Source organism: Gallinula chloropus (genome assembly GCF_964237585.1).
Source record: "Gallinula chloropus genome assembly, chromosome: 1".
Lineage (NCBI taxonomy): Eukaryota > Metazoa > Chordata > Aves > Gruiformes > Rallidae > Gallinula > Gallinula chloropus.
The window spans coordinates 61321966-61349362 of NC_140085.1; the positions used below are offsets into that span (position 1 = coordinate 61321966).

At 38.5% G+C, this 27397-nt stretch overlaps 1 protein-coding gene across 2 annotated transcripts in view; it reads right to left on the reverse strand.

Annotated features, from left to right (window-relative positions):
• The window catches only part of SYT1 (synaptotagmin 1), a gene marked incomplete at both ends in the record, with an annotated part of 130437 nt that overhangs the window by 67837 nt on the left and 35203 nt on the right, over positions 1 to 27397 (reverse strand). Inside the window, 4 exons of one of the 2 annotated variants that reach the window (XM_084272070.1) lie at positions 6405 to 6572; positions 9922 to 10089; positions 13315 to 13428; positions 26762 to 26946. In XM_084272070.1, coding sequence (XP_084128196.1) covers positions 6405 to 6572; positions 9922 to 10089; positions 13315 to 13428; positions 26762 to 26946 — 635 coding nt within the window. Of the gene's footprint in view, positions 1 to 6404; positions 6573 to 9921; positions 10090 to 13314; positions 13438 to 26761; positions 26947 to 27397 lie in introns of both variants that reach the window. The other variant, XM_084272069.1, reaches the window with a different exon arrangement.

The window sequence follows — 27397 nt, forward strand, 5'->3', positions numbered from 1 at the left end:
GGCATAGCTCATGATTATGGTTGAATTCCCTGGAATTCCTTCTGCAGCTTCTATCCAAAACATTTGTAGTGTAGCTTTAGCACCTTCCACTTGGAATACACATGCAAATGACTGATACATCACCTATCTGAATGAATCACTTGCAGGTACACGGAGAATACTTCCAGCATCTCAGGGATATAAATTCGTCTGAAACCTTTTTAAGAAGAACTCAGAGATGATTTTGCTTCCTCTCAGCATCTTTATCAAAAGCCTACAAAAACACCATTCAGAACATTGCTTTCAAATGCTGCTGCATGTTTAGCACCCCAGTGCAGTGCTTTTGAACTTCTTGGCTGGTCTGGCTTCTATTAGGCTTTTAAAAATATCCTATACTTGAGCAATACCCCCCCACCCCTGATAACATTAAGAGGCAGAGATGGAGAGTTATCTGCTATTTTTTCCTTTGGCCTCGCAACATTCTACAAGCTCTTTAAGAATATGTTGTGTCTAGAATCAACATTAATATAATTACTTTGTATATGGATCATTAGATGCTTAGCACCAAGTGTAAGATGTACACTGTCAGTGCAACTTAACTTCAAGTTGCACTTCCACTCTTGAAAGTCAAATGGTCATGAGAATGTTTTTGACAAATAAGCAATACAAGTTTTTCTGATCTCACAATGAATGCTGTCCAGAAACAGAAGGGCCTCAGCAGAGCCTGAATTTAACACCAAACTGCTCCTTCTTGTCTACTGTGCTCTGTATTTGAATTTAATATCTGTAAAGCAGACAGTCTGAGATGAATCAAGACAAGTTCTCTTTTGATTTCAAGTAAGCCAATTATGCTCTTTTTGTTGTAACATAAGAATGCCTCTGACCTCCTAAGGTAGGTGCCTCTTCCAGAGAGGGAGTAAGATAATATTCAATAAAGGTATATAGTGGGATTGTCAGCAGTTGGAGTATGAAAGGTGAGAAAAGAATGCATAAATATAATAGCCTGAAACAGTACCGTAACTGCTCTACTTGAGTCATATGGTTTTACCTTTAAAATCACAACATTTCAACATCTTCAATTTCAAGATGAAAAACAACTAATTAACTGCTGAAGAATTTCAAATCAGGCTTGCTTATTCTCACACTTAAGGACTTCTGTTTTGCTACCTGTCTCACTATCAAATTCAGTTCCTTTGCAGGACTGATGCTGCATGTACAGCAGTGAAGATGTTTGAAATGTTGTGCATTTACTCTACGTAGCTCTGCCATGAAACCTGAAAATTAAAATCCTTGAAAGTTTTGATTTGGTGTAAGAAGAAGTGAACTTGAGAAAACTTGAACGCCACCCAGAAAACATAGTGATCCAGTATAATATGCAGCTAAATAAAGGAGACCTCACATTTTAAAAATTGTCTGACACCCTGACAGCATCTCCATAGGGATAATGATACTTTCTTTTGCAAAGCACTGTGCTATCTGCAAAGCTGTATAAGAACTAAGTGTTATTATTAGAGATGGGAAAGGCCTATTAGATCATCTGTCCATCTCTGATATAACAGAAAATGACAGTGATTTGCTGCTGTGATTTGACACTGACATTTGCAAAAATGTCCTTTCCTCTTAACTCTCTGCAAGTCTCAGTGCTGAAAATATAATAAGTTTCTATGAAGCATACCAAGGTATTAAGTACACCCATTTCAGGCCTGCTCTCCCAACTCCTTCCTTTAACTTTTATTTTTTGAAGAGGAAGGAAAGAACAATCTTCACGAACAGCGCAGGTCAACTTTCACAGAATTGGTCTTCTGCTCCCCCACTTCAGACAGCTTGTATCTCATCCTTGTGCAAGGCAGTACTGTAGTGTCTCTCCTGTTTGGGATTCTGTATCATGTAGGAGAGAAGATGTGTCTTCTGCTGGTGTTTGCCAGCAGACTTCCAACTTAGAAGTCCTGTACAAAGTATATCCATCACAACCCACAGTGATACGAGTATGCGTCATCCACCATGTAACTTATCCATGGTAGATGTCTAGTTAGATAATGCAGAATCTTATGTGATGTCATTCATAAGAAGTCTGCAGAACTCTTGGTGGTGGATACTGGTAGGTCAAAAATCCTTCTTCTCATGGAATAAGGTTCTGCTTCCACTGCATTCAATGGAAAGAACTGTTTCTGTTCTTCGTTGTATTCCCTAAAATTTCCTGGAATGTTTGCTACAACAGGTTTTCAATTTAAGTGCCAATATAACAAAATGTCTGGGGGGAAATCAGTTGAAGTATTCAGAAGATGACTCTCAGTATGATTCACACTGCTGTGAGCAAAGAAGAGGTCTGTCTGGTCTTCTGTACTGGAGTGATAACAGATATTGGATGCAGTGTGTACTCAGATAAAGTTAATGGCAGTGACATCTGGTAGACGACACAGAGGAGCAAACTCCTATGATCTGTTTTTTTAACACTCGGTGCCCAAACCATTATATGTCAGAGTTGGTAAAAGTGAGTAATCTTTCAGCATCTACCTCTCTTCCCTCCCTTACCCTCAGTCATATAAGATTGAAGGACTAAGAGACAAATCACCTCCATATATTCACAAGGACAGCAGAGCTAAAAGCAGCCAGGGAAAAAAGATTCAAGGTATGCAGATGGTTAGTTGTGGCCTCCCCAATACTTAGCAGTCATTGTACAGACCTGTGCATTCCCACAGCGCTCTCACAGTCGTAACAAATGCTTACATAAAGCCTCGTACCTTCAAAGTGCCTCACCAACATAAGTATATTAATAAGACCTTTCCCAGATGAGAATGCAGTGTCAGAGACATGCCATTCAAATGGCTGGGCTGTGAGAGGTAGAGCTTCAAATATTTCATTAAACCTTCATCCTCTGCCGTCAATTTCAAATCCATTTAGAAAAAAAGGACAGAAAATAGAGCTTTATGAGCAGAAAGAAGGGTAACCGCTTGTAAAATGATTTTGCCCTCTGCATTTGCAGTGTTAATTAAATTGTATATTCAGTAATGTGCATCAACTGAATTCTACATAAAGTCAAATAGAAATAATAATTTTTATACTTAGTTTGACTGATGCCACCTAGATGGTTCTTTCAAAGTGACTGTTGACAATAGTCACTGATGTGCTTTGGTATGTATCTTGTTTAAGGGTCATAATTAAAACCTTAAGGGTAGTTTGGCACCTGATACTTAATTGTAAACATATGTAGAATAATAGTTAGCACTAGGCTGTCAAGAGCTGACAAACTTACCTAAGTGCTGTAAGGGTAAAAGAAGAAAATAAAACCTACCATACAGACCACATACAGATGTGCTTTTCAAGAACAAATCCCTTACACAACTATAACTTGTAGAATAGTCTACAAAAGATTTTTGGCAGTAATAGAATTGAATTTGTCATACATTTTCGGATGAAATCCAGTTGATTGGGCTTTAATTAATTTTTTATCATGTTTGCTTAGTGTTAGTAATCCAAACCACCATGTCATGTTCATGATCAGTAGCAAGAGAAGCATGTTTCTGTTGCTACAAATCTGGCACAGGTACATCATGTTAAGCTTTGTACATGCAGTACTGTATTTGCTAATTCTGAAGCTGGAGTACTGCTTGGCCACAGCTGTATCTGCTGTGAATTCTGCAACATCTGCTGTGTCAGATGATTAACAGGTTTATGGAGGTAAGACCTCTCCCACCCCTCTTTGTCCCATAGTTACTGTCACCTAAAACCTAGTAGAACACGCATGGCATCTGTGCTGCTAAGCAAAAGCTCAGAATTTGAAGATGGTCCTTGGCAGAAGTCAAAGATGGAAATAGGAATGACATGTCTGGGGAAAAACAGCTCCCAAAGCATTGACTCTTGGTTCCTGGTAGAGATTTCTTTTTCAAATTGGGCTAACCAGTTCTTTGAATCAGGCTCAACACATATATGGCAGAAGTACAGGTTCCCTAACAGTAAAAATAAGTGAAGACCTTTTTGAATTAAATACACTTGACTGATGTACATCTTGAGTAACTGGTTTCTGTGGGGTCACATTTTGTATGTACAGTAAGCTCAGAAGCTTTTGTGGGGTAAGCTACAACTAATATATAGAAAACCATGAGTAATCACATCTCCAACTAACCCAAGTTACAACGTTTTTCTATATTTATTGGATATTTTGCATGCTTGTGAGCATAGAGATGCAAAAATGGAACAAGTGACCTTCCGTATTATGACAAAATATTTAGGGAGTTGGTGGAAGCACAGTTTTTCAGGATGTTTTCATAGGATGATATTGCCTAATTCCTTATAAGTAAAAAAAAGCCATGCATCAGTAGCAGCTTCAAAATGGCCCTATCAAAAAACTTTACAAAAATGACATGTTTTTTTCTGTAAACGTTGTACCTGAATTTGAAGAAAGGTGAGGGCAGAGGCTCAAACAGCAACTAAGGAAAGCTAGTTTCTCCTAGTTAGCATAGACAAATGACAAATATGTAAAAATACTCATCTGTCAGTTCACTTGGGCTCTGAAAGCACAAACAAGGTACAACCTAGGTTTCATACCTAATGCAAACTATTCAAAGTTCTTGTAATACTCTTCTAATATCTAAATACTTTAGGCATTATTTTTTGAATTATCTTCTTTTATTTTAACCAAAAATTCTTCCCAAGTCAGAATGCAATTTTTGAAATAGCTCACACTACATTTCAAGCATCTTTGACTTTGTTTTGTATTGGCAGGATATGAACTTTATGAAGCAATCAAGGAACTGAGTCAGGTTTCACTGTGGATGTAAGCTAGAAAACTCCAGAGGCAATTTTCACTGCCACAAGACTGATGAAACCCCACAATAATCTATGCCATGTTATCCATTACCTTCATAGGGGGATATGATTATTCTAAAAGCTTAAAGTTATACTAAAAAGGTGAAGATTCAGTTCCTCTTCCTGTAGTGTTTTGCAACAGAAAAACATGAAATGGTTTAATATCACACACAGTGGCTCATTTAAAGTCCAGCTTGATACTCAATAAAGTTTGGAAGGATTAATACACTCTGATTTCACGTTTCTAGACTTCCAGTATCACAGAATCACAAGGTTGGAAAATATCTTTAAGATCATCAAGTCCAACCATTCCTGTCCTATGCTAAACCATATCCCTAAGTACCTCACAGCTTTAAAGAACAGGGACCTTGAACTTCAAACTTTTTCCCCTTTTTTTTCATTTTCATCTTTGTCTCTAAGATTGGAAAAAAAAAGTGCCCCACATAGCATAAGTACCAATGTCATATGCAATAGGAGAGCCCTGCAAATGCTGTCACTATGAAACAATGCCATGCAGAATATTCCCTGTGTAGCAGTGGCTTTCAAATCAATGAGCAGTAGAAGAAAGACATCTGAAAATAGTCTTTAAAAGCAAACACTCAAAAAGGCAAGACAGAAATCTACTGTTTTTGAAACTCTGAGAAGGCTGCATGGGTCAGCTTCTGCAGAATTTCCCACAACTTTTAGCTTAAATCAAATATTCGGGGTTTTATCACTTGAATTAAGGAAAGATTTCATCCCGAGATTGTCCCTTTAATTACAGAAACTACGCTTCAAACCCAAAGCAGCTTATTAGCTAAATTAGACAACGAGGAGCTCAGACTCCCACCAGAGCACTGAAGCACACTGTGCGCTCCGACTATTAGGAGTGGGCAGATATTATCTAGCAATCAAAAGGAAAAATAATGTAAAACTCAGTATAAAATGGGCTCATAATAAATAAAAAGGTGAATGTGACAGTATGAACAACCTTACAGGACTGTGAGGTTTCATCACAGTTTAGTGATGAAGTATTTCTGAAAAGTATCTTGTGTACACGTAGCACTCTACCTACTAAATAATGAACCCATGGGATGTTTGCACAGAGAGGAAAGTAATAAAAAAAAAGTGATTAATTTTGAATGAGATGCCATTCCAAGTTCTTTATCAAATGAATAATTCTAATCAATGTATATTATTGCCCAGTGGCTCAATCAAGGTCTGAGACATTTCAGTGAAAACCTACTGTTATGTTTGTGCACAATAAGATGCCTTGAGATGGAAAGCCTGAGAATGATTAAGGTCACAAAGAAGCCTACATGCACACTGCTCTTATAATTCAAATGCAAATTCTCTGTCCCCAAACTGCATCAATTCAAGAAAAATTCAAACTCATGAAAACTTTCTTAATATGTTGCATAAAGTATCAAAAAGATTGAAAATAGGATTAGCAAAGGAGAATGTACCATTCATTGAGTATTGGAAAAGATGCTTATCAAAAATTTATCAGGCGAGGTAAGTCTGAGAAATGCTGATAACAGATGGGAGCTGTCTAGGCAAAAAAATGTTGCTAGTTTGACTGTTTCTCTGGCTGAGGATAAAAGTGTCCTGGGGGAAAAAAAAAGTCTGATTTTTCTTACCTCTTCCTTCTCTGCACTTTGCAAGTCCCTCCACTCCTCAGTGACATGACCAAAGTCCACCGTGTTCATCGCAACCTTATATTCCCCAATGATATCATGTTTGGAGAAACGATCAAAGTCATAAACTGCCATCACTAAAGTTTTTCCACCCAGCTCAGAGTATGGCACCTGAAAAGAAGAGAAAATGACAAACTCTGTATCTAAGACAATAAAGATCAGTCCACTACAATGCAAATCTATTTCTTTGGTTTATCAGCTGTCATCTCAGGTAAATTGAACTGCAGAGAAAATTATGAGGTGCATTTGTTTCAGAGTAACTGGGCGCAGTATTTTTTGAGACCAGGCTCTGGAGCTCGACAGAACAATGTGGCAGCTCACTCATCACTCCCTGGGTTTTTCTCATTCTACTTCAAATCATTTTGTGGGTGATGAAACTGAAAGAGGAAGCCCAATTATTTGCACTGAAGACACATGAACTTTTCACACAATGGTGTCTTTTCCTCAATAAATCAACTGTCATCACTCAGAAATGGGTAGCTCCTAGACCGATGAAAAAAGCAGAACTGGATTACTGTATCTGACAAGTAATTAGACACTAAATAGTTCTCTAGCAGTACCATTACCTATTACTCACCAAGAGGTATTTTTCATTACCATACCTTTCACACTGTGGACACTAAGGTGCTTTCGAAGTCATGCTGTACAGCTAGAAATTGTGGTGGCAGAAGGCCAAGTTCTGACTAATTCTCCAGCTGTTCTGAAGTGTTTCGGACAGATGTTGTGGGTTAGGATGCTTATGAGTCACATTTTTAATATGCAGATGGAGATGTGCAGTTCAGGTAAGCTACACTTGAGTGGCTATCTAGAGAGGTCTGATTTAGGAATTGTTTGGACTTGCATTGAACACTTGGTCAATTCAAATATATTCTGCAAGTATAAATGGTTCCCATGGGCTTCAGTAAACACTACTCTATTAATTGTCTATATAAAAAGAAGAATGAAAGCATGACATTATCACTGGCCCTGTTAACCACTGTTCGTTCCCGTTTGTTTAAACCCCAGGACTCTTGTCTTTTGTTACTGTTTGGCTTCAACTCGCTTTTTAAAACACTAATAACACGAGTAGCTTTCCTTTTTCATAACATGTTATGTAACATTTAAAAGAAGCTTTTCAAGTTGAGAGCTGCCATTACTGAGTACAATAGCTTCAGTGGGTACAGGCTGGTGTATTGTAGTAAATGCCACAGCAAAATCTATTTTGATTCTATAAATTATTTGTATCTTCTAAAAAGCTATAGAAGGAAAATGTATGTGGAAGGCATAACCAGAAAAAAAAAAGTCACTTTTTATTTTTATGCAACCTCAAAATCAGAAATGTTTTGAACTTTCTTTCTCCATCAGCTTACAATGCCACTTAGTGGATGCTGCTTGTTTGGAATGCATGAAAAAACTACCTCTATCACCATTTAATTCTTTTTTTTTAACCATTAACTTGAACTCATTTTAGCTACTTTCCTTTTTTAAAGAAGATCTAGTGGCAATGCTTTCTCCATTCATTACCTCTAAAGCAGCCTCAGCCCATAGCTTTATTCAGGACAACCAAGGATGTGATGTCCTCCACGTTCCTGAAGGATCGCTCCCTCTCTCTGCTTTCTAACTCTGAAGATACTCAGTCTCGTGACTTAATGTGAGCGAGACCTTGGTAGGAGGACATGTATAGGAGTGTTTTTTCTGACAAAGACATGTCACTCCTCCAGACATGAACCCTCTTCCCTCTTTAGGGGGAACACCTCCCTCTGTCAGACTGGTGTACTCCAGCCAGGATTTCTCAGTTTCCTTCTGGCAGCACAGTGTGGGGGTACAATTCAGACGGCTGCATGAATAACAGGATATTTAAGAAACAGAAATGAAAAAAGCACTATGATAGGGAACCACCCTAAGAGGAGAAGGAATGAGGTCCCTGGCTCAAGATGCAATAGAGCAGCATCACAACCCATCTCATTCCCATTAGCCATTCCTTGGGAGGAAGGCAGACAGCTTACAGCTATGCCCTTGGAGAAGGTACCTAAATGGGCCTGGGCTGCCTGGTGGGCAGCTCTGCTGAAAGACAGGAAGGGTGCCAACAGAAGCTGTGCACCACCTGAAGTGGGTCACAGAAGTAAGGTTCTGACCAAGTAAAGGAGAAATTGTCGGTAGTTCCTAAGGAACTACAGTTCTTTATTACAGTTGCAACACTAGTTAAATGGTCACTTGCCTTTTCAGTGTAGCCCCCAGAACAATGACAGTATTTGGCGTGACCTGTTGGTTTTCTCTTGAGTACATGCCTCAGTATCCAGGGGATGATCAGCACCATACTGGGATGCACCTAAGCACTCTGTGAGGTCTTTCATGGAAAACAAACTTTCTTCCAAAGCATAAAATTTGAATATTAAAGATGTGACTCAAAACAAGTGGACATTATACCCAGGAGTGGATGATCTGATTTATAATTTGTGCCTTCATCTTAGATGACAGCATTATCGGTTCTTTCTTTTCTTTTGTGAGCTGCATGGGAATCTGTAATTTATAACTCTGTTTTCTCTTAAATACTCTCTTAGGGAAGCTCAAGGAAAAAATAACTCCCCACGAAAGATTATTTTTATGAACATCTTCAAGGGAAAAAATAAGCTTATATATGCAGTAGTAGTTCTGGCCTCCAGGGATATCTTTCTCATTGAATGATTACATAGCCTGAGTCTTTCGCTGTTCCTGTTTTCAATCTGGAGCTGTCATTATAAGATTGGGCATAGAGAGAAAGGCCTAAAGTAACAGCAGAGGAATGTATATTAGGAGAAGCCCCATGAAACATGTTGTGGAGTATTCCTTTTGTGTATTTAACTAGAATTTAGGTTTAGGTACTGATACAGTTTTAGAAAAATACTATTTACAGATACTGTTGGAATGACTTAAATATTGCAACATAAGACTTAGCTACATTTATTTAATTCATATGTTATTAAATCAGAGACATGATCTCTTTTCATATGTAAAGTAGCATGGCAAAGAATTGCTATGACAAAGTCTAGCAAGATTAATCTGCTGTATTGTCCTTCATCCATTTACTTTCCTTGAGTTTTAATTTATTTTTGTAGGGAAAAGAAATGGCACACTGAAATTTATAAATCAGACTACAAAGATATTCAAAGAAAATGCTGGTCTCATGAAATTTCCCAGACATTTGTCAAACTGTCACCATTTTCTGACTTTCTTCTAAGTTTTATCCAACGACAAAATATGGATCAGATTGTCATACATCAGGAAAACTGAAGTAGCTAAATCAAACTGTGCCTTTAACACCTACTGAGATCTGACACTATGTGATACCATTTTCATCATAAGATTGAGTATCACATGCTTCTACAACATGAATAGTCACTATGCTGCAGTTACCAATTAACTTAGACGTCTAACTTGGTAGCCAAGCATGAGATACAGTGGTTACACAAAAAAAACCTTTCAGTAATTATCAAAAAAATACCTTGAATGTAAATTGCTCATTGAAAACAGGGTTAAGGGTCTTTCTGTGGACTTTTGTCTCATATTTCTTCTTCTTATCAGGCAGCAGGAAAACTTTGACATAGGGATCAGATGTACCACCCATATCTAATGCAGGCAGCTCAGCTGCTTGAATAATCCCAACCAGAAGCTGAAGAGAGAGAAAAACAGCAGAATAAAATTTCAAATAGATATTATATATATAAAAAAAAACCCCAAACCCAAAAAACCCGCCCCTGTAACAGAGAAATACACATGCAGACTCTATTTCTGGTCTATGAAAAAACTATTCCCCTTCCCCTCTTCAAGGAAGGCAAATGAAGCAACACTATAGACTTTAGAAAACCAATTATGGCAGATGCAGACTGTACAAAGGCTGTTTTTAAGCAGAGAAGAGGTTTTCAAAGGGCAGCTGATTACAGCTAAATACAGACTTCATCTTTTTAAAGACTGCAATCAAATAACTTTCAATTGCTCTCTCCTCTTGTGCATTATTTTTCTATGCTGGGCACCATGAAAGAAATCACATTATTAAACAATCAAGAATGTCTAATTTTGACTACAAAATTTGTATTCTAAATTCCCAACATGTAACCTTCCCCCCAAGCAAACACAAAAAGGTGATATATGAAATGCAAATCCTCAGGCAGAGCTTTACTGAAAACAAATGCATCTTGCTGTCTTCCTTATATTTAACTTTTCTCGCTATGTATACAAATGGGTTTAGGTAGTAAACTAAGGACAGCATTTTCAAAGAATGCACCAGGAAATCTAACCTTTGGTAACTAATTTCTAACAGCAATCTGCAATCTCGCTGTAAAACAGAAAAAATAGTTTCTTAATACTCTTACACACTTTTAAAAATACGACTGAAGCGCCACTGAAACTTGAAAATGCATTCGTAATTTTTCAAGTGTTATAAATGAAGGGTTATGTTATGCTATGTTATATTATCTAGACATCCCTGCCTGCATTAGGCCTTATCAGCAGAATGGAGGTTTAATCTTGTTTCATAGACACAGAACCAAGGTAAACAGTCAAGTGACTCTTCAAGGTCAATCTGAAGACAAGATATTAAGAACCGAGAATGTGAGAATATTTTCTTCTAAATCAGTGCTTCAGTCACAATATATTTGCCACTCTCATGGATGAATTGTTTAAAATTGGAAACAGAAGCTCTAACAATTGGAATACAGAACAATATAGTCAATCTAGGGAAGAACTTTCTGGTTTCTGAGAGATTCCTCAAAGTTAGACTTATTTTTGCTAGTTTTAAATGCATAGTATGTCCTGAACGCTTCCCCACCTATAGGACTCTTAAGCTGCATGAAACATTTTCCTTTAGCTGTAAGAAACACTTCTGTCTCATTCTTATTCTAGATGCATAACATTTCATAAATACAGGGATAGGCTCAGGATCTACATCAAGTCTTTCACATCAAAGAATGAAAAACAAATCTGTGACTTTCAGTTAACAGAGTGGAAAAGTAATTCAATTCCCTTTTAAAATTTCTCTCTCTAAAACGGAGGCATTCTGCTCTGGAGAGTACATTGAGCATGTTGTCTTCGTTCTTAACCCTGTGCAACGTGTTAGCTGGATTTTTGGTCTGCAGTTTCGTGCTACTATGCCATACTAACTTTACTGAATCCCCTCTTCTGCTCTTTTATATAATCTAATGATAAAATCTAAGCTGCAACATAGTTTAGAGCAGCAAAATAAAACAAGAATCCGTAAGTCAATTTGTTGCCTCAATTAAATACTACACACTTATACAAATTTATTGCTCTCCCATCGTGCTTTTCTTTGTGAAATACAGTTCACAAAATCAACATTTCCTTTAACAAAACTGACATAGAAAGTTTGCTTTCATATTCTAAGGAAACTGAAATCCATTTGTCAGAACACGTTTGTAGCTTTTCCTTTCCCCCTCTTTAGATCTTCTGCTTCTGAAGGGTCTAACGCTTCATACTGATTTCATACTGATTTCAAGGGGGATCAGTGTGACTCATCGCATGGCCACGGTTTTTACTCTGGGAGTCAAGGAAAAGCTCCTTTAACCACAGATTCTTGAAAGGCCTCAGAACTCTTTTTGGCTCTTGTATTGAAAAACAGGTACTGGTAGTCAGGAGATATTTGAAAAGAAAGTGAAAGACTATGTATTATTCCAGGTCATAGTTGTGTGTAAATGCCCTGCTGCTGACACAGAAATTATTCTTAATTGCTCTTAGTTTCTTTGTCTTGCAACAAACAAATGTACTGCATTCCATGAATACAACCTAAGAAAGAATCTGAATGTGGAAATAAATCACAAGTGAATGTGGAATTCTGTTCAGATGAACAGGATTTAACAAGGATTTAAGTTCAGTAGTCATTTCTTTCCCTAAAGTGAGACGAATGATGTGGTTTTGACAGAATTTGTCAAAAAATGAAATGTAGGATATGTATTCTCAAGTGCACTGAAAGAGTGAAGAGTGGATGTAAAGAAGTCAGATGTGTTGGTGTACTTTGACCTGAAGTTAAGCACAGTGAGTCGTAATGGGAGACTGTGCATCAGTAGAACTGACAAAAGTAATCCCAATGACACAGCAAGAGGCCTGGGGAAGGAATTGAATATGAGTTTCAGGATATGGGAAGACCCATGAAGTAGGTCAGTTTTAGGCCTACATCACATTATGGTGCCTGTTCCTACTGAAAACTTGGGTAAGTATACCGAAGTTTGACCTTAGCAGCTTCAGAGAAGGGTACTGAAGGATATGAGTCCTTGAGTGGAGAGATTCTCCTTGTCCAACTTCACTGAGTTTTTTTGGGACAGACCTTTTTATTTGGACTTTTGTTCCAAACTAAAGTTTTCTTGGCCAGTAGTTGGACTTTCATGGAGAGCAACAGAAACAGATGCAGCTAGTTAATAAGGCAAAGTGCACACCTGATGAAGTGCAAGAAAGCTACTCCTGGTGTTATCAACTTGTTAATAGACCCACAGTGAATCAACTTACTGTTATGTCTCTCTCTTTTCCCTCTTTTCTTTTGCTTGCTTACATTTTAAATAACTGAGGCCTGCACTCATCTTTTACTGTCTGCGTGCAGACTCCATAATAATATGTGGGTTGACATTGATTGGTGATGCCTTAATACAAGTTATTAATAAGCATTAGATAAAACTGTGTCTTCAATTTTGATTAAAGGTGTAATATAAATTTCAAGTACGTTGACTACCCATTTAGTAGTACCTCTGCAATTAAACTTCAGTCTTGCTTTCTCTTTTTCACGCCATGCAAGCAGTAAGGATTTCAGAAATATCTACTGTGACTAAATGTATTACTTCATTCTCCCCTTGCGCACGGAAAAATGAAATGTTACAGGTTGTTTGTTTCAAACCTGATTATTCTGGAAGTCATAATCCAAAGAATATTGGATTTTCCCTAGTTTCTCCACTTCTTTGGGTTCTTCTTTCTCTTCTCCATCAGTCAGCCCAGTCTCAGCATCATCATCCTTAAGAGCCTAGAAAGGAGGAAGGCAACATTCATAAATAAGGCAAACTCTTAAGTACCAGTTTCAAATAGACACTGTTCCCAAATCTATTTTGAAGCCATTAAAAGCAAGCATGACAGCAGAAATCCAAATATGCAGTTTACATATATATTTATACTATTTAGGTTGCTCAAGAAGATGTTGTAAATCAGCAAGCAAGCAATGGAAGTAGGAAGAAAGCTTCTTGGACTCTTACAAGCAACAATTGTTATAAAACCTGAAAGTAGAAACAAAATATCAACTCCATATCAAAAAAATTCTTCTGGGCTCACACTGGCTCTCAAAGAGGCACAAGGAGGCAAACATGCTATTAAATAAGCAAAGTCATACATTCATTCAACTTAGGAACGTCTTGGCAAGTCAAACTCGATCGTGCATGCTGTGAATTGTTCGCAATTGGCAACGCGTTTCTGTAGGATTACTATGATACAGAGCATGTGCTGTGGATGAGTTCTTCCTACAATCATATGCCAAACGTTTTTCACGTTCATTTAGAATGAATATGGAAGCAAAGTTTTCACCATGCCATTAGCAAATGCATGTTTCTCCTTTTCCCTCCCTCCCGAGACCAATTTCCTCTTTATTCATTCTCGCTACAAAGCTTGGCTGAACCAAATTGATTGAAAGTTTTTAGTTTGCTTAGAAAGAAACATGAAAACAAAGAAATTCAGAACTGCTTACAGATTTGTTTATTGCATAAAACCTGCTATTTGTAAAGGACACAGCATTTATCTTAGATTTTATACAGAATTAAACTGCTAAAGGATGTATTTTTTTTTTTCCTGTACCAGAAAGCGAAAGCATCTGCACTGTAAAAAATGGAATTCATACAATTACTAAACCATATGAACCCTAACCAACTATGTAGGTCTTATTCCAGCAGATTCTTACCTTAGTAAGAACTAAAACATTGCAAAGGTGATCAGACAAATAGTGAAAAAATTGCAGGAAATGGGAAAATAAAGTCGAGAGTGTGAAAACAATAAATCAATATTGACTACTCATCCAAAATTGTTATTTGCACGTTACAGTAAATGGTACCCGTATCTACATATGCCCTACCTGGATGAAAGTTCCTTCTATACAGCCCTTCTGCTTGCAGAACTGGACTATTAAATGCAAGAACAAGATTTGTTATGTTCTTTCCTTTTCTCACAATATGAGGTGGTCTGATGAAACCTAATGGCATATTTAAACAACAGGTTGCAGCTGGAGCTCTCTATCCAAAGAGACGGCAAGGCTGGAAAGAAGCCATAACCACAGTTGTCAGTGGTTGGGGAAAGAAAGAATGTGAAAGCATTACTATTCTCACTCAGCCATGAAGGCAGTGGGGGCTGTGCAACAGTTGCGTGGGTGTGGTAAGAGGAAAGATTGATCTCTGAGGTAGAAAATGTTATTTTTCAGAAAGCCAGATCTAAATTCAAAAGGTCAGATTCAAAACTGTTTAGTATTAAGCAATTATTTTGCTGCGTTTTGAAATAAGCTAGAAATTCAGCTGGCACGTCTCAACTGAAATCAATGTAACAACAACATTGATTTATGCAAGCTGAGGAGCCGGGTTAGAGTTAAATATCTGAATGTTGGTGAATGATGGACTCCACTAGAAACATAAATTACAGACTACCTGGATGAGATCGGTGGGAAAGGTTGGTAGTGGATGAGAATCTGCTGCCGTGTTGGAAGAGTAATGCTTTTTGAACTAAACAATTTCTATTGGGAAGGGCTGAACTGCCTGAAATGAAAATGATTTTTAGACATTTTGATCACCGAGCTGCTAGTGACATCAATGTTTGTAGCACAACAATTTTGTTAGTACAACACGTGTGACACTTCAAAGCTTGACAGGCTTTATGGCAAGGGACACAGCCCCTGCAGGACCATAGGTGGGATGGTCAGGATATGGGGAGATGCAGTTACGCCAAACACTCTGCTTTTGGTGGTAATAAGGACTTCTGATCAAGACAAAGAAATGATGTGACTTAATCCAACTGAAGCAACTGCATTTATCTGAGCCTGGAGACCACAGGAAGCAATAACTCGGAGTGGGTTGTTAACTCCAAGACCCACCGCTCTGAATCATCTCAGTATTGCCCTAGCAAAGGACTCCATGACAGAAGGGAGATAAACAGCTCCAGTACGTCTGCCTACTGTGGATAATGCTCTGGGTAACTCAATGTGAAAAAGTTCTTACTATGGCTATGGAAAATACAATGGGAAACTAATGTCCTTGCAAGGGAGTTGTGAAGTGCAGACAGAAAAAATTGCGTGGTTGGGAAACTTCTCCACAGGTTATGAGAGGCCTATTGGAAAGTGAAAGCTATTTCTCTGGAGAGATGGAAAACACTGCACGTTATTCACATCAGCTGAGAAGCTATATGATTCTTTTTGACCTTGAGTCAGAAACACCGAAGCACTAAGAGACACTAAGAATGAGATGGTGTCTGGATTTGGCCAAGGTCATGGCATGGGGGGAGAGAAGAAATGACAAATTATTATCTCTACAGTAGTCTGTACATAACAGTTTTTACTATCAAGAGAGGTATTTGCTTTCAAACTAGAGGCCAATGCTTCAAGAAGAAGCTGAGTCAAAGGAAGCACAGAAGTTTCTCATGTTTGATGCAGCTGCTGAGTTCCAAAGAGGAAGAAGAATTAGATTGCTTCAAAGTACTTGAAACACCCCGTAGGGATTTTCATTTTGTATTGAGATTTTCTGAAAGATCAATATTTAATGGAATAGTACTGCAACCTTCAATTTATAGCACACTATATCACACTATATTGGATCTTGCTGTTGTATTGCTACAATCAATTAAAATAAGCAGCTATATTTTATTGGTTTTAGGAACAATAAAATATTTTTAATTATAAGACAGCTTTTTCCTCAAGCCTCTTAAACTGACACAACTGTGATCAGAAAGCCTGGATTTAGATGTGGAGGAATGTAAGCCTTTCCTAATATTTCTTTTAATTTCATGACATTTTAAATGCCTTTTCTGTGAAATATGCAGCATAGAAATGCATTATTACATTGTGCTGGAGACCAGATTTATTTTTCCCAATTTGGAATGACTGTGAAGTTCATTCAATTGGTTTCTTCATTTCTGCATAACATATGCAGAAAGACACGAAGACGAAACCTCTATAGCCTCTTACATATGTATAAATATCTGAAAAACGTAGGCTTATATGTAAGCAGGTGCAGGAATATACAAAAAAAAAAATGAAAAGAAGTGTTAATCCAATGCAACCATTACAAGGTTACACATCTAATGAAATCAGCAAGTGGGAAAAGTTATGTTGTGCCAGGGACCTTAACAGAGTCACGCAATATGCAATGTGTTTTCTTGGACCTGGAACGCAAAATGAATTTTTGAGCAACCTCTCATTTCATCTGTATTTGAATGAGCTCTCTAACTAGTTCTAACCAAGGACGCAGACATAAATCTACACATGGCACTAGGATTTTCTTTTCTGTGCCATGTTTAGGGGATTGTTTTCAAGCTCGTCTGCTCTGTAGTGGCTCCTACAACAAACAGGGCTAAATTACAGCAATCTGGGATCCACATTTCAATCTACCGGCTGTTTCTTCCCTTCCGTAACATAATTAAGAGTGGTTTTGCAGTCTCCTCTTTTCTTTTGGGTTGTTAAAGAAACAGCTTCCTTTTCATTTTTTTTTTTTTTGCAGTTGCATCTTTTGCATTAAAAAGGGAAAGAATAAAACAAAACTGCTTGCAATTGCAGTTCCTCAAACTCCACACCTTGCAGTTGGGTTTTTACACTTCCTGAGCTTCCTCCCCCACTTCCCATTCTCCCAGCTGACTGAAGCCTCTCTGCAGTGATGCTGCCCCTTGATAGTGTGAACATCCCTTGCTTCCAGCTCAGTTCCACCAAAAATTCCTGCACCTCGTCACTGTGTTTGCCCCACTACTCCCCGCCACAAACCACAAGAGAGACTCCAGGGATTGAAAGAGCTGTACATATGCTTTCATTTAACCCACCTCAAAACTGCATGTACAAATTGAGGGGGTCTGCAAGAGTCTGCACAGCTGATCTGTTGGTTGCCTCCAGATTCTGCAAGTGTAGAAGCTCCAGGAAAGCAAACTGACACAAGACTCGGGAAAGACAGCAAGAGTACTCCCTCGCCTCCTGTACAGCGAGGCAGAGGCCACCAACATATATCTGAGTCACCAGGAGGATGCAAAGACCCATCAAGGTATATTTTGCACTTTGATTCCAGTCTCAGTTATCGTTAATGGCTGGTTCATGTGACAAGCTATTTAAGACCGCAGGCAAAGTGGCTTTCACTGCCGTATGTAGAGAAACACTTTAATTAACAGAGTTTTTAGGGTCCCTTCCATTAATCGTGTGGCCTATGGCCTTGTTTTGAAGGAAACAAGACACCAGTAAGCAAGAAGAAGGCAGGTTAAGAAGGAAAACAGAATGCTGACTGTAGCCTGTAAGTTTATGTGCTGCACAGCGCGTGCTGCTGTCCTGAGTTCCATCTCCGCCTGCCCCATCAATCATTCCTTTTGTTCACATGCTGAAGGGGATATTTTTTTAACGTGTGAATGATGCCCAGTCCTCAGGCGTGTGCAATGCCTGCTGAGCTGAATGCAAGAAAACAATATTATTTTGTAGAGAGAATGTTCTGTGCCATGTCTAACAATGAATTTATCAGGAAGGCAATTTTTCCTCCTCACCTAGGAATGGCTCCATTTCCACTAATGGCGGGGCACCCCTTATCAATTTCATTCACATTCAAGAACACCATAATTCTGACCCGAACAATTTTTATCCCAGGGAAAAGAAAAGCCTTTAAAAATTCCTGGCTGATTCCCTATCAGAGAGCAGAAAAGCCTGCAATTGTAGCACATTTCCTATCAGAGTCCCTCAGAAGGAAAGACAGCGTTTCATTCTTTTGGCATCTGCTTTCTCTCGGTGAATTAGTATAAAGAGAATGTTGTGCACGGGTTTCCAGTGGCTGAGCCAGGCTTCCATCACTGTGAAATCTACTTTGCCATTGCTGCTGGAAGAGTGTTGGCCTCACACATCAGCAGTGAGCCACACTGATGCACAGAATGAGCGAGACTCTGCTGTGTCCAGCATGCTATGCCTTGACATTACTTCCTTGCTTGTTATCCAGGTTTTAAATGGTCTGTTGGATTATTCAAAAGGCTTGCCTTCTTTGGGAGCTCTATGACATGAGGCCACCATATCTAGCTGAAGAGCTCACTGAATTGTTAGGGTACTGGTATAATAGAAGAATACAGCAAGTGCTAGAGGGGTTCAATGTAAAATACTAGTATATACATTCAACTGGAGCTTTTAAGACCCCAAATCAAAGTGGGTTTTTTGTAGCCAGTGTTTATTCACTGAAAAAAGTTGCAGCCAATCTCAGCCTGGGTGTCTGTTTTGGAAGTTCACCCTGTGGGTCAGTCAGAGTCTGCTTTGAATACAGAGCCCATGTGCATTGTTATGGTTTAACCAAGAAGGCACCCAAAACAACCACAAAACTTTGCTCAGTAAAGTGGGATGGGGAGAGGGAGAGAACAGAAAAGAAATAAAACTTGTGGGCTGAAAGAAAGACAATTGAATAGGACAGAAAAGGGAGGAGGAAGAGAGTAAGGTGATGATAATAATATAAGTTATGCATATCACAATTGCTCACTACCTGGAGTCAATGCCCAGCTAGTTTCTAATACTCACCACCTCCCAGCCAACACCCTGTTATATACTGAGCATGACATCATATGGTAGGGAACATCTCTTTGGCCAGTTTGGGTCAGCTGTCCTGCCTGTTTTCCCTCCCAGCTTCTTGGGCATCCCTGCCCCACTTCTCATCATCAGGGCAGTATGAGAAGCTGAAATGTCCTTGACTGCTTAGCAACAATGAAAATATTAGCGTGCTATCCACATTATTCTCATCCTAAATCCAAAATACAGATGCTCTGTTCCACCCAAAACCAGGACACATGTGAACAAAACTAAGCAAGTGTTCCTGTAAGTGTGCTAGTGTGCTCTGTCCCCACTTCCCATATGGCAGCGTTTGGTTGTGCTGAGCAGCAGGCTGTGAGTAGGAGGCAGCTTTAGGCTGCTTGGCCAGTGCATGCTGCTCAATCAATTGTTCTCCATCCTCCCCAAATCAATGGCAGTGAGCCAGATGGAAGCACGCTTTGGGACAGAGCTGGCTTGTCAACATGGAAGAACCACCCTGAGTCCTACTTGTACTTCTATTTGAAAAATCTGCCATACTATATAATTAGCATCTTTTTACCAGTGAAAATTAACCTAAATTTAGGTATACATGATTTATTGGGTGCCCCATTGATATGTGGAGAAAAAGTTGACAAAGAACTGTTCTTTTGGCTCAGATGCTTAAAAAGAGGTAAGATCACACCTCTGATGCTCTACACAGGACTTTATCAAGTCTCTGATGTCATCCTTGAAGAGTATTTTGCTATTCATGTTTATTGTTCATAATTTCATAAAGAATAAATGCCTTTGACAATTAGATATTCCCAATAGGTTCTTAAATGTATATACCCACTGACTTCAGGCACTCAGTGTAAGAGTATAGCTCTCCATATAATCAGTGGATACAGGTTAATGTCTCAAGAGTGTGATTCAGATCACTTAATTTAGGGAATAATTGCATACTTCCTAGACACCACTCATTAGGAACCTGCAGACTCTGGTCTTGAATAAAGAATTAAAAATTTGGTCCGTTAATCAAGAGGACACAAGAAAGAAATGTCCTTGACTGGAAGCTTCTGGTGGCAAGGCCTTCAGTATAGAAAAGAAGACATGTAAGAAAATGAGTAGGATCTATATCTTCTTATCATGCTAACAATACAATAGGTTACTAAAAAAGTAAATGAATTATTTAAGAGGAAAAATATTTTTATAGAAAGACGGAAAAGAAATCCAGAAAGTATGCAAAGGGAGCTCCTGTGACTTCTTGGGAGTGACTGAGAGGTAGAGACAGAATGGAAATAAGCCCAGCCTTGTGGCTCACAGCTGCTGCTTCCACATTTTCAGGGTTCTGAAGTCTAGTATAAATCTAAGTTACAAAAGAGTTTTGCAAAACACCATGCAGAATGCAAACACTCATCTATAACATTGTATCTTTATAAACATGCTATTTTCACATTTTTCAAGAAGTTTTATGCACTCTGCATATTGTTTTCTGAGGCAGGCAAAAAACCAGGACAATTGGTCAAGCCTGCAATTAAATTAATGTACAAACAAGACTCAGTCAATGCATTTTTACTGCTGCCATGTAGTTATCGGGCTTGCTTTCCAAGAAAGACTTGTCCCCATTGTTTCTGACTAATTTTCTGCACTGTAATGGCTCTGGAGCACATACCATCTTTCTGAGTGTGAATCAGGGTGTGGATAAGCCATTGTGAGTGTTAATATCAGCACGGGCTGAAGATGCCAACAAATGGGAATTGTCATGCTGAGACCAAGACAGGTGGAATCGTGGAATAAATACGCTCACTATTCTCTAGGCATTCAACTGGGAAAAAAGGCAACCACATGAGCAAACATTGCAGAAGAAAAGACCACTGCCAGCAAGAAAGCTCCTGTCCCTCAGAGACTCCCTTTTGGATAATTTCTGCCAATAAAGTTTTGGGTTCCTCCAAGTGAAATCCAGGCTCTCAGGATATCAGTGTGGATTTTACTGACTTCATTTTGGCTATCACCTTCATGTTGCTTGATCAAAACACACTACTTGGAAATATTTGGGGGCACCTAACATTAAAAAGCTTGTTCCTTCACTGTTTTGACTTCATGAGGGCAAGAGTGTTTACTGTTCCAACAGCTAATATCATAAAGTGAATTAGCCTAAGAAAACCATTATATGGTGAAGTTTGGTTAGATGTAATTGCAGCTCTCAATATCACATTACTTTATAACACCCTGATGTTTCACTGCTATTAACAAATGAACACTAATCAGAATAGTCTGATGGTTAGCTCCTGACCCCAATGTAAAAGGAAGGCCTACATAAAAGAAAAACAAACGAACGTTCAGGGAAGTCAGGTGCCTGACTGAAGGCCACAGTAAGTCAGTAGCAGAGCCAAGAATATACTTCTCATACTGCAGGGTGTAGGATGTATACCTGAACTCAAATGTCCTATTTCACCTAACAGACATATTCAGTGTAAGTCAAAAGTCTTTCACTGGTGACACTGTTTCAGCCTGATGCAATGAGAAAGGATGGAGCTATTAAATCCCCTTCTGCACAAATGCTTTGTGACCTAATAAAATGGTCAGACCACCACAACAATTATTCTCCCAGCAATAGGGCTTGATTTTAGTAATTTTTCAGTGCCACTGTTCATGACTGGAATGATTACGTCTATTCCTTTCCTCAGCCCACAGGCTGAGCTTAAGCAAGATTTTTTTTTGTACCAGTGCATTAAATTCAGACCCAATAAAACAGCAGCTATTGCAGTGCCTCTGGACCTGGGTGCTTTTGGACTTTTTTATTTTTGCACCTAAAGAAAAAAGTAGTGGGAGCCAACAGAGGCATGGCAGAAAGACTGGAAAGTTATAAAGATGAAAACTGTGATGGGAAGATCCCATAAAAACACTGGTCCTAAATGCAAACCAGTTTCACCGACAGGAATCTGGAGTAAGACCACTTAAAAGAGGTTGATATGGAGCATTAAGTTTGGGCAGTGTACTGAGATGATGATGTGAGAGCCCACAGCAAGTTTCATGAGGTACCAAGCATTTTAGCAACACTTTGAAACTAAGACATACTGCTTTTGATATAGTGACATTTATACCGAAAAAGAAAGAAAATGAGCAAGTTATTTTTATGCCCCTAGCTATTTTAAACTTGAGCTTTCTAGTACAGTTTGACTTAATATTTTAACTACAAAAAGAATGACAACTTCTTTTCTTTTGCCTCCCCCTCTAGCCTCCCCACAAACATATACCCAAAGAATAAAATAGCCAATCAATTTAGTTCAGCCTCTTGATGTGTGTATCAAAGCTTCTACATATAAATCTCAGCTGAGGAGCCAGAGCTGTCAGAAGACTATATGTATCAGAGCTTGGGACTAGGTGCGTCCAATAAGCAAAATAAACCTACCGCAAGTGACAATCCAGAACAGTCATGAGACACAACATAGACAAGGAGGACATAGAAGGAAGAAATAAAAATTAAAATATCCACACACAAACATTAGTAAAAACCGTGGAGAAATGACCTTTTTACAGCAGTACTTTCATTAACCATTTCCAACCCCTAGAAGAAATCTAATCCTCCTAGTGTCCCTTGGTGGAATTGTATACTCTACTTAAAAAAGTAAGAGTTGCCTGCAATGGAAACAGGTTTCAAGACTGAAAATGTAATCTTACTGTCAACTCATCTTGTGCTTTACCTCAAAAACATTTGCTGATAATCTATATTATTCCATAAATAATTTCTTATTTGAAGTTGTGTTCACATAAGTGGACATTTTGAAGCACAGATATTCTAACAGAGACCAAAATTTTATTCCACTTTTTATAATATCTAGCTATCATATGTGACTGTTGAGCTGTCTGAGTCTCTGTGTCAACAGAATCTTTAACTATGCCAAGCTTTATGGCTCTACAGTTATTTGGCATGGATGTGCAGGTCAGCATGAGTACCTGCAGGTCAGAAGTTCTCTTTGACAAACAAAACCAGACTAAGATGGAAATTATATTTCCAGAAGCTGATACTTTTGATGTACCAAATGTGATTCCCTTTTAGGTTTTCTGAGCCTTGGGAACTAGGATCTTGCAAGATGCCAAGTGCTCATCAACTGCTATTATTCACTCTCAGCTGAATGCAGAAGGTAATTAGCACTTGCAGGTTCAGGCCTAACAATGGCTGAACTAAGCTGTTGGGGTTTTTGACATTTCAGTTCTTGGTACTGTATGTTGCCCTTTACAGTGGCATTAGATTTACATCTTGTTCTTCAATTACTTTTTTTAACATTAAAATTTGCTGCTTCAAAGAGCTAAAAGGCATACTTGATTCTCCCCTTTCTATTTTATGCCAGAGCCTCTAAAGTGGTTCAATTCTCTTAATGGAAATATTTAACAATTAGCATTGCATTGAATTCAGCTAGGTATATTAAAATTTGCACTGATAATTGAAGGTTAAACTGTTAAACAATTAGTCATACTGGGAAAAAAAAAAAAAAGGAAAGGCAGCTGAAATCTCACAAATTAGGAATTAAGTTGGAAAACTTCCTGAATGCCAAAGACTTAAAATCTGTACAATATCAGACTTCTAGGTATTAATGTAAGGGGCTAATTCAAGTGGCTTGTTCTTGAAATCCCAGATGAGAAGAGGAAGCTTGACTTGAGCACTGGTGATGCATCCACTTATTAAAAGAACCTACCCTCCTTAGATTTAACTGTGCAAAAGAAAACATATTGGTTAAAGCCCAAAAGGATTGGGCACAAGTATGCTTAAGTAACTACATAGAGTATTTTGAGTGGGATCATCTTAAAATACCTATCTGTGTAACATTTCAGAGTTTGAACTCTCTGTAGACAAGAGATGCATGGTTCAGCTTTTTATCAAAATTTCAAATGAAAAAGAAATGACACTCATTAATTACATGATATAATTTTGCATTTAAAATAGGAATTTCCCAAGAATCTATGGTCATTTATCCAGGTCCTAATGAATATAATTAAAAACACTTAATAATATACTGTAAATACAACAATGGCCTTACACGATACAGAACAAATTTCACATAAATATCAATTAACAAATAGTACATTATTTGTCCTAAAAAAAAAAAATTAGTTTTGTTATCATTTATAAAAAGCAAACATCTCAAGGAATTGTCCCACAAGCATAATCAAACATTTCTTCCAAATTATTCTTAATTCAATGGGAGGAAGTTGGCCAACAGTAGCCCAGGGTAACCCAACAATTAATGATGTGAATTTCCATGCGTTGCTGAGGGGGAAATATCTCACAATTACTTAATATTAATAGCCCAGAACAAAGTCTATAGATCAAGTACTGGGAATCTAGGAATGCTAAATCAAAGTACTTAAAGCAAAAGAGTTTGTTTCACATTCACCAAATGGCAGAAACAAAACCAGCATAAAATCTTTTTCAAGGGAGAACTCAAAATTTCCTCTCTCTTTTTTTTTGAGCCCGGCCTCAGTAATCTTCCTAGCCTTGGAACAACTACATCTACATCAGTGTACTGACATGGCTGTTTTCAGGTATGAAATTGTCTTGTGTTGGTGTCATGGAGCCCAGTAGCCCAGTGTGGCACTTGAGACACCTTCTCTCCAGGTGGAACTAAGGCTGAAGCTGCACACCAGGGCACTAGCTAAAGTGCTCCACTTGCAATGTTGATGCAAGAGTCTCTATATGCTCACTCTTTGTGCCTGTGCAGGACTCTCTTAGTTCCAGTAAGACAATCTGGGATAGCTGTAGTCAATTTTTGCTTTGTGTGATGTAGATACATGAATACACCTAGGATGGGCAAGTGGTGTGAACTTCATTAACTTCGAGCTTGAAATGTGTACTTATGGTCTGAGAATCAAAATGGATTGTGTCAGACCAAGCTTCACTTTTTCCTTCATCACTCACAGGATGACAGCATGTACAGTGGTCACTATAACATGTTGATACATACAGCAGCTACGGTAATTGCGTAGCATGAACAAGAATAAGCCAACTGGATCTTCAGTTATTTTCTTTGCTTAATGGCTACTGAACAACTGTCCTCTTGTCTGATAATGGAAAATGAAAACAGCTCTGACAGCTTTATACCTTTGAAGCTTATCCATTATTTTCCTCCCCTTATCTAAGCTCCTTTCAGACTCGAGTCGTGATCCAGTTGTAGCTAATCATCAGACTTGTAAGGCTTCCTCGTCCACTTTTCTGATTTTGCTCTTGCTCTATCATGTCTTATGAGCTTGGAGAAGCATGTTAATGTGTTCCAGAACTCTTAAGACTGGCTGATGAGCTACATTGGTTGGCTGCTTCATCACTGTACAGCAGCATCTCACCACTTGTTCTGGACTGCTCCATGGGCGTTTTAGCTTTAGGCTTATCTTTTTAGCTCTTTTTCCCCATCAGCTGGCCCTAGTCCTTGAGTTCCCAACTTTGGCTTGTACTTCTAATTAACCAGCCTTCAGCCCTGCTACACTAGATCTCAATTTGTGGAAGGAACTGCTCTTTCCTGACTATGCTTTTATTCTCTCTCTGGTTGGATGTGTGCTCTTGGACTCCTCTAGCTCAACTTTACCAGAGGTCTTGGGAGCACAGACTTGAACATTCAATATCTTTACAGTTATTGGCTCCTACTGAAGAGGCTTTACAAAGCAGTTCTGTGTATCTCTTCAGTACTTTCTGTTTGAAAAATACAGCCCTTTGTCATCTCAGCTAAGGAAATCTGGCAGTGCAGCAAGGACACATGGATACTTCACATTTATTTCCCCATTCTGCTTGTTGTCTACAGTTTGCTCCAGAAAGGACAATACAAAAACCCTGTTAGGAAAAAAGCTTTAATTTCTTTCAGAAACAAATTAGTCAAGTCTGTGACCCTAAGCATTAGGTCATTCAACCTTCTGCTTCTCTTGCATGAAGCATATCTGAAGGACAAGTTTTTCTGCCTTTATGAAAATGATGCTGCTCAAAGGGCATTATGCTAATCTTTTCCTCCAAGTTACTCAGTTGCTTATAGCTACAGGTATGACCTGTTAACTTTAACCTCCTCCTCTCCAGTGCAAAATGGATTCTTCCAACATAATGTGGAACATCCCATGCTCTTCTTCCTTGTTTTCCCTGCTATTCATTTTTTTTTCTTCTAAACTGCTGTTTCTTTCTCTGCTGAACTTTTGCTTTTGTGTAAAGAGAGATTTAGAGTTCAGAGCTACTTTTGATTACCATGTAAGCTCAGAAATACTGCTAGAAAGATATACAAACACTGTACTAGGTCCTGGTCAAAGTCTTGAAAAAGAACAGTGAAAATTGCACACATTTGCTTCATTTTTGGGACAACCAAGATACTCTCAATGAACTAGCCCCTTCCAGACGAGTCATTATAAGCCTGCTCAATTTATTAACACAGCAGGGAAATTGGCTGGTTGCTTTATTAGCCATGCCACACCCAGATTCATCTTTTGTGATAGTACTGAGAAGATGCTGACAATCAGTTCTCTCTTCACAGAGCTGCTACTGAGGCCACAAGCAGAACTTTTTGTAAACACATCAAACAAAAATCTTTAAATGCAACTCAGGTGTTTAAGAAAAGGAGAGATACTTTACCTGGTCTTTCATGGTTTTCCCTAAATCTTTAACATCTTTCATGTTAATAGCATTCTTCCCTCCCTTCTCCTTTCCCTTCTTCTTGTTCTTCTTTTTGAACAAGCATTTCTTACAGAGACAAAAGCAGCAGGTAAGGATTAATAGGACTGCAACTATGGCTATGGCTATTAAGGCCCAAGGTGGCACTGGAAGAGAAAAAAGAAACACACACAAAAAGAAGGTGGTAAACTGTTAGCAAGGTTAAATATAGAAACAAGCACATTTCTCTCACAGCTAAGCCTTTTTTCAAAGAAAATGCCCTGCAGAAATACCTGAAAACCTTTCTAAAGCATCCTGTCATCATTTGTATATTTCTCCCGCCTCAGCATTTGAACACACAATGCCAGTTTAACACATCTATCTATTTACATGCCTGGCGATACATATCAAACTCACTTGCAGCTATTTTGATTAATCAACCATCTGAAAACAGTATGTCCAAAAATATTTATACCGTGCAAATCTGTAAAATGCTCAGCACATTTAGGCAGTTACTCACTTCTTTCTTTAAGCATCTCCCCAACCCACCTGGTATTGTGGCTGAAGCAAGTGGAACTGACTGGGATTTTCCCTTTTCCAGAACAGTATCTGATCCAA